General features: G+C 34.2%; 4 protein-coding genes across 5 annotated transcripts in view; 3 read left to right on the top strand and 1 right to left on the bottom strand.

The window, feature by feature from the left end:
• Window positions 1-2: 2 nt before the first annotated feature.
• Window positions 3-2,800, bottom strand: LOC112904892 (kelch-like protein 18; the record flags this gene model as incomplete). Its single annotated transcript, XM_025976057.1, has 10 exons — window positions 2,535-2,800; window positions 2,309-2,439; window positions 2,107-2,247; window positions 1,856-2,044; window positions 1,616-1,783; window positions 1,275-1,408; window positions 878-1,100; window positions 558-724; window positions 356-467; window positions 3-96 (listed from the first exon to the last, which is right to left on the bottom strand). Coding segments are annotated over exons 1-10 (1,530 nt in total), but the record flags the coding sequence as incomplete, so codon positions are not given.
• Window positions 2,801-2,855: 55 nt separating this feature from the next.
• LOC112903877 (ADP-ribose pyrophosphatase, mitochondrial-like) overlaps window positions 2,856-7,608 on the top strand; it is a 9,317-nt gene continuing 4,564 nt past the window's right edge. Inside the window, exons 1-4 of one of the 2 annotated variants that reach the window (XM_025976051.1) lie at window positions 2,856-3,255; window positions 3,311-3,542; window positions 3,593-3,741; window positions 3,801-4,140. In XM_025976051.1, coding sequence (XP_025831836.1) covers window positions 3,066-3,255; window positions 3,311-3,542; window positions 3,593-3,741; window positions 3,801-4,087 — 858 coding nt within the window. In that variant the 5' untranslated portion in view covers window positions 2,856-3,065 and the 3' untranslated portion in view covers window positions 4,088-4,140. Of the gene's footprint in view, window positions 3,256-3,300; window positions 3,543-3,592; window positions 3,742-3,800; window positions 4,141-7,608 lie in introns of both variants that reach the window. The other variant, XM_025976052.1, reaches the window with a different exon arrangement.
• On the top strand, window positions 4,223-5,380 carry LOC112903937 (the record flags this gene model as incomplete). Its single annotated transcript, XM_025976053.1, is given in 2 exon segments — window positions 4,223-4,383; window positions 4,551-5,380. Coding segments are annotated over 2 exon segments (594 nt in total). The 5' UTR covers window positions 4,223-4,293.
• LOC112904891 (protein lin-54 homolog) overlaps window positions 5,520-7,608 on the top strand; it is a 7,072-nt gene continuing 4,983 nt past the window's right edge. The window contains exons 1-7 of the mRNA XM_025976056.1: window positions 5,520-5,712; window positions 5,854-5,964; window positions 6,056-6,322; window positions 6,379-6,591; window positions 6,658-6,896; window positions 6,956-7,144; window positions 7,369-7,587. Coding sequence (XP_025831841.1) covers window positions 5,952-5,964; window positions 6,056-6,322; window positions 6,379-6,591; window positions 6,658-6,896; window positions 6,956-7,144; window positions 7,369-7,587 — 1,140 coding nt within the window. The 5' untranslated portion in view covers window positions 5,520-5,712; window positions 5,854-5,951. The remainder of the gene's footprint in view (window positions 5,713-5,853; window positions 5,965-6,055; window positions 6,323-6,378; window positions 6,592-6,657; window positions 6,897-6,955; window positions 7,145-7,368; window positions 7,588-7,608) is intronic.

The raw sequence follows: 7,608 nt of genomic DNA, 5'->3' as shown, positions 1-7,608 counted from the left end.
GGATCAAACACTTCGACGGTTTGTAAGAAGGAAGCCCCGTCGTATCCGCCACATGCGTATAATTTACCTCCCAACATTGCTACTCCAAGTCGACACCTAAAAGTTGAAAAAAAATCTAATGATAAATACATTTTTTATTTTCAAGTTTTTATTAATTGACTATTAATCTAATGTTTTTGGCGTTGTAAAAGCCTTAGTAACGTAAGGCGAAACGTTGGTTGTGATTAAATAATTGAAAAATAAACCTTCACGCCTATTTGTCTTTTAATTTCTAATTTACAAGATTGTTAAGTAACTTATTAACGAAAGTTGAACGATATTTCCTGCTTATAATTGTAAAAATAAATTTAATTGCCTTTTAGTTAACATGGGGGTAGCTTCAGTCCATGTGTTCGTGTTGGGGTCGTATCGCTCCACTGAATCGAATATAGAGAGGCCATCGTGACCCCCCAGGGCATATATGTAACCTATAATAAAAAGAATTTTATCAAAAGATAATTTTACTATTTAGTTATAATTATTGTATTATAACAAATATTCCTAAATTGAAATATTACCTTGGCAGGCAATTACTGCTCCCGCACTCCTCGACTTGTTCATGGGAGCTAGGGTACACCATGTGTTTATCTGGGGGTGGTACCGTTCTACTGAATTCAAAGACGATACACCGTCGTAACCCCCGCACACATAGATCCAGTCTCCCAGCGCTGTTGCCCCAAGAGCACTTAAAACGCACCAAAGATAAACCCTTTACAATGTCATTTTTACTTTCAAATACAATATAACAATCCCTGACGCATTTAAAATGTTTACTCAAATATTGTAAATGAAGCTTCCCTTGATTTTTCTTTATTTTTTTTTTTGTTAATTGAATTACCTTCGTTTACATTGCATGGGAGCAACAGTAGACCACTCCTTCTTCATGCAGTCGTAAACTTCTACGCTAGCCAGTCGATCTTTACCATTGTAACCCCCAAAAGCGTATAGCATACCCCTTAAAACAGCCACTCCTAAACGCGAACGCATCGTAGACATGGCGGGCGCCGATTGCCACGCGTTTAGTTTCGGATCATAATACTCTACAGTGCTTAAAGAATCCCCTGCAATAATAAATCAGGATCTAAGCAAAAATTAATGCGTCATTCTTTTAGTATCATCGTTCTTTTATTGAATTTTTTACTTTTAAAAACGAAATTAAATATTTTAATATATTCTTCTATTTCTATTTAACGAAAAATGATAAATATTTTGTAAATGTGGAATCTATCCGTTACCATGTTTATTTAATCCTCCAACCACGTAAATATGGCCACGTACTTCACAAGCTCGCGGTTTAGTCCTGAAACTTTGTAAGAGTGGCCTGCGCTCTGGTATAAGATGAAAAACTCTGGCTTCATCCAAAAGATCTCTATTTGAAAAATAAAAACAATGTAGCGCTGTCTATACACACCACTGCTATAGGCAGTGTGGTAAATTTACCCTAGGATGAATCAAGTTTCATAATAAAGGCTGTTAATGGGTGTAATTATTACATACAGCAAAAATGTGTATTTTAACCCAGGATAAATTCACCTTACTTACCCTGGAAATGGTAATAAAAAAATTCTTACTTTACCTGCACTGATGAGATGTCCTTATCAGTTCTTCTGTGGCAACACGATCTGTTAAATAAAGAGGTGACAAGAGTGGCAATCGAACCTGTGCTAAAAGAACTGGTAAGTTTGCAGTTCTGTTTTCACTGTGTTTTACCCATCTCATGCAGGCTTCAAAAACTTGTTCTTCACTGTTAAAACAAAATATATTTAACATAAAATTTATAAATAGTTCATATAATTACAAAGAAATAGACTTTTACCTTTCAACTCTTAGTTCATTTCTATTTAGTAAGTTTTTTACATCTTCCATTGGTAAATTTAAATATTCATCTGAAAGAGACACTTCATGAAAACACTGCTCAATGTATTTGTCAGCAGATTCTACTAAATTTGAACAGCCCAATGTATCAGCAAACTGCCTTATTCCAAGAGCATTATGAGGGTGAAGTCTGTAAAATGTAAAATATAAATACTCCTACTTATATTGAGAATTTTTATACCATATTTTTACCTTTGCAAAAGATAGTTGGCACAAGCATCTCTGACTTTAGTGAGGTGCAAATATGAAGCACCCAACATTATACTTTGTACATTGTTTTTGTCTAAAACAATTCTTCCAGAATATGCAAAGTTTATTAATGCTTCAAGGGAACTGGAATCAAGATAGAAAAGTTTTAAAATAAGTACAAAGGGCACTTTTAAAAATCACTCACTTTGCATCAATGCTTTGCATTTTTATCTCATGCTGTCGACTTTCAACCATATCATTGGTAAACATTGCATGAAAGTAAGGAATTGTTGCTGCAAGAACAATTTTGTGGGCACTAAAGGCTTGATCATCAACCTATACAAGAATGTGAATTATTACTTAATTACCTAACTGATTTTGTCATTCCACTTAATATTAGGACATACTTAATTTTAATTATAGTCATATACCTTTAAAACAACATCGCAAAGTTTCCCCTGTCTTCGAATTTCTTCCATTGCAGGGAAGGCAGAAGGAAACAAATCATTTTGTTGAAAAACCATACTTTCATTGCTCATTTCATAAAGATTTCGTGGACATTCTGAAGTTTTAGAATCAGTTAATGCTCGCAAAGGATACATATTATATTACAAAACTGTTTTATTGTATCGTTTCCAAATGTTTATTTATATTTATACAACTGCAATAAATACAAATACAAATATTTGTAGTAAACTGAGGTTATGTTTTAATAATGTCAAAATCCATAGATAGTCAAAATCTGTTGGAAAGTTGGAAAACAAATAATATAACCTAAAAGTTTGGCATTTTTGATATTGTTAATATTTGTTAATTAATTTATAATAAAAAAAAAACAACGCTAATAACTGATGCACTATGAACGTAACGTTGTGAGCATAACACTAACCAACCGTTTACGTGTTGCATGTGAAGTAGTCATATGTACAAATTCAAATTCTACTCTTGTATGAAAATAACGAATGTGTAATTCTATACTTGCGAAAATGGTTCACATGAAGTGTAGATCAAAGGTTTATCCGTTTAGTAACATAAACAGAATAGTTTTTCCCGATAGTTTGGTAGATTGGAGTCAACCTTTTCCTGACTATAGCCCAGAAGAATACAACTCACCTGGCTTAAAAGGAAAACCGTATGCAGATCCTGACTTGGGTAAATACATTAATACATTAACATATTTTTAATTATGAACATTAGTTTATATCAGATGATCCAAATTTTCATCCCAAATGGAACTCATTAGATGGTAACATTAACCGTAAAAGTCATATTGGAGACTATGCTGTACTGAATGGAAGACCCCTTAATCCTGAAGGAAGAACGGGTATAAAAGGACGTGGAGTTTTAGGCCGTTGGGGGCCAAACCATGCAGCTGATCCAATAGTGACACGATGGAAAATGGATAATGGGACTAAAATACTACATACAGTTACCAAGCTGTAAGATTCTAAAGACAACATATGATTTGATTGTTTATTAAAAATTTTAGAGCTATTTTACAATTTTGTGCCATTCAGAGACATGATACACATGAATGGGCAGTACCAGGGGGTATGGTTGATCCTGGAGAACAAGTAAGTATCACCCTTAAAAGAGAATTTATGGAGGAGGCAATGAATAGTCTTCAGAGTTCACCAGGTAAAATAAATAAGTTATATTTATTAGAACACTTTTTCAAGAAAACCTTTTATTTTTAGGTCAATTAGAAAAGAACAAACAAATGGTTGAAAAGTTTTTTAACACAGGGGAAATTGTCTATAAAGGATATGTAGATGACCCAAGAAATACTGATAATGCTTGGATAGAAACAGTAGCTGCAAATTTTCATGATGAAGATGGTACTTCAGTAGGGCAATTTGAATTGAATGCAGGGGATGATGCCAAAAATGTAAAGTGGATGGACATTGATAAGAATTTAAATTTGTATGCAAGTCATTCTCAATTAATTCAGTATGTGGTGAAGTTGAGAGGGGCACATTGGTAAGGAAAAAAGAAGGAAATAATGTTTGTTTTTGAAAAATAAAGTGATATTTTTAAATAATATTCGTTTATTTNTACGTAAGTCCTGTCCAATTATCCTCATAATTAATTTATAATCAATTAAATTATATATTTTACAGCTTGACAGCAACAGGATATTTCTGCTACTTGAGATCAGTACACAGTTTGGTGGCTGACCACTGGCATAATATGCCATTCCGCAAGGAACTTCTTCAACTCAGTCCCCAGTATTTGTCTTTTCTGGTACTCTTGGCCTTTCTGATTTCCATGTTATGGAAGGTAGGAGTTATTTCTTTATAGACAATATTATTTAAATATTTTCTGTTTTTGTGTAAAACTTATTTTAATGTGCTTAGGGGGTAAAACCTATTCAGAACGCCTCTTTATTTGATGTTTCACTTGTGTTAGGCGTTTCATGGTGAATATTAAAAAAAAAAATGTTTTAGGCTTACTGCATTGTAATCGTCTGGCGTTGCTACAAATTCCTGACTCTGCGTAAACAGGCTCTTCGCAACACCGTTCACTACATCTTGCCAGGAGAGGGCGGAGACCGTTTGCCTGAACCCGATTACTCCTCCCTCCTTCCGGACTACGAAGCTGCTTGTGCTAGTGCGATGAAACAACCCCCACCCCCATCTTACGCCGCTGCTATGGCCAGTCAACTGCCCGCCTATCCTGGTGATCCCCACGTAAACGTCATTACCACTGTACAAAATGAGACTTCTGTTGCCTCTAATGACACCGACATCGATAACAATAATGTTGAAGACAACCCAGAGAACGCAGCAACAGGTGGAGCCGCTAATAACCCGGACGTTCAGCCAGCAACTCCTCTCCAAACCATGCCCACTGATGGACGTAAAGAAGTAGAGGACAAGGAGGAGAATAAGGAAGATGGAGCACAGGAGGATGCTGCTGCTGTTGCTACTGTGGTCGGTAATAAAAATTAATTAAAAATATTTTGCTTTTTTTATTTTTTCTGGGGCTTTTTGGACATTAATACAAAGTAGTAAACTGTACTTATATAATGTGGATACCCCTTAGTAGTCATTTCCTATTTTGAATTTTCGTACAGAGGTTGGTTTTTTATTCATCTTATGTTGTCTTCAAGTTTGTGTCTGTATAGTTTTTTTTTTAATTCTAACTAGAATTAACAAAATCTTCTCTTTAGCACAGAGTGTATAGATAGTATAGTGTTAGGTACAATGAATTTTTATAGCTTAAATTTAAGTTATTAATACAGACAAAATTTATTTCTTATCCTTCTAAACGACTTCTAAATTCTAAACACTCTTATCTCTTTATCATGATAATTTGATAATATTTCAAAAAAAAATAGTATAATTTACATTCTGCCGAAAACGAAGTCTATTTCTTTAGCTGCATAAAAGTGTTGTAGTTTTTTTATATTGTTAAAAATACCTTTTTAGGTTAAGTAAAAGTTAGCGTTTGAATTTGAAATATCGTCATGACCTTTCAATTTCAAATTATGGAATTGGTGTAGCAGTTTCACAAAAACTGTAGCTTGGCATCAATTTCTTCGTTTCCTTTATCGTTTCATTTACATTTAATAACATCATACAAACTTTCTAATTGCATTCTTGAATGGTAAGTACTTACCAAATTTTGCTTTTTTACAAGTGGCATTCAGTCATCAATTTCCAGTTGTTATATTATTATTGAACGTCAGTATATTAGCATTTCATGTAAAACAAACAGTAACACATCTCATAATATGAATTCTTACAGGTAAAAGTGATGTAAGCGAAGCTACCCTTACACTTACTGCAAGTGATTTAGAACACTTTGTGCAACTTTCTAAAGAAATACAATTTACAGATTCCGAGATGGATAGTCAAGGTATTTCTATATTTTAATTAAGTGATTATTTTATTTATTTTCATAATATGTTTTATATAAAGTAAATGTGAACATTAAATATATATTTCAGAGGGAGATTCTGAGAAAAACGATTCTTTTCAAGATGATGAGGATGAGAAAGAAATGACTGAACCTGAGATTGGTGCCCAAGAGATAGAAATAGAAACAGAAAGAGTCGATTCTCCAGATGAGATTCATCCTGATTTCAAGAATAGTAAAGTCACAATAGTCCCTCCTTTACGTCCTCTGACAATAGCACCAAAACCTCCAACAACTAAGGTGCCAATTTCTTTAAAACCGGCTGCTGTTTCAGGACAGCAATTATTTCTCGTTCAAGGTATTATTGTTACCAGATTTTCACTAAATTGAGAGATTAATGTTTTTCATTTAAAGGTGGATCTCCTGGTCAAGCGATTAAATTTTTATCACCTCAAGGACAAAGCATTAGTCTGGCAAATTTTGCGAAACCACTTGCCTTTAAACCTGCAGTTAAGACGGTCGCTGTAAGTGGTACACAGGGTACAGGGGTGTCTGTTGTGCAACCAAAACAGATTATGGTGCGAAAAATCTCCAGCAATGTTCAAGGACAAAAAATTGCTTCCGTTGGTCGGTTTAAACTAAAAAGAAACCAAGAATCTAATTAAACAGTAATGGTTACCACTTATTTTTTAGTGGATGGGAAGTCAACAGGTATTCTACTTACTCAGAAAGCAGATGGAGGACAAACTGTGAAACTTGCCACCAACCAAGGTGGTAGTACGATAATTTCTAGCCCCTCCAAGACTATCACGCTGGCACAAGCACAGCAAATGGGGCTTTTAACCGGTGCTAAAATTGTTACTCAACCTGTTACAAAACAGGCTATTTTTATGAATAAAACACAAAATAAACCGGTAAAGATTATGCCTCAGGTAAGGAAACAGTTTGAAATCCATTTGACTTGCAGTTGTTATTAATATACAATTTGAAGGTGAGTAAATTTCCTACCAAAATTTTGCCTGCCCCTCAAATAACCACATCTGGAAAAGGAACACAGCGAATAATTTTGAAACAGGCTGGAGGAAGTGCTACATTACTTCCAAATCAAATCATTCAAGTGGGAGGAGCGCAAGGTCTCGCCACTGGGCAGTTGCATCCTATAAGTATTCCAGGGAAAGGGGTAAGGGACATGTAATTTGTTACTTTTCTAATTAAAACATCACCAATGTAACCATATTTTTTATTATTGTTATTATTGATCATTCATCAGACATATGTTTGAATAATTGATGATACACTTGAAAAGTCTTTTTAGAACCACATTTATTTTTTTTTTCATTTAATTTATTACATTATTGAATTATATTCTTATTATAATATATTGAATTATATCTTTTCCACCAGATCCAATATATAAAATTTGTAACTGCCTCGACAAGTAACGACACATCAACTTCATCTTCCCAAGGAACGATTACAACCGCAAAACTGTCTTCTGCAGCAGGGACAACTGGAAGTAAACTGATTGCAATTGCAACAAGTAATAACACCACTAAAGTTGCAGGAGTTCTAACGGAGGTCAAGGTACCTGTTACTCAACATTTGCTCACGAAGCGAATTTTTGTACTGTTAATATTCATTGTG

The sequence above is a fragment of the Agrilus planipennis genome, unplaced genomic scaffold, assembly GCF_000699045.2.
Source record: "Agrilus planipennis isolate EAB-ADULT unplaced genomic scaffold, Apla_2.0 scaffold71, whole genome shotgun sequence".
In the NCBI taxonomy this organism is placed as follows: Eukaryota; Metazoa; Arthropoda; class Insecta; order Coleoptera; family Buprestidae; genus Agrilus; species Agrilus planipennis.
The sequence above is the reverse complement of the archived record's forward strand: the minus strand, read 5'-3'. Positions and strand labels throughout refer to the sequence as shown.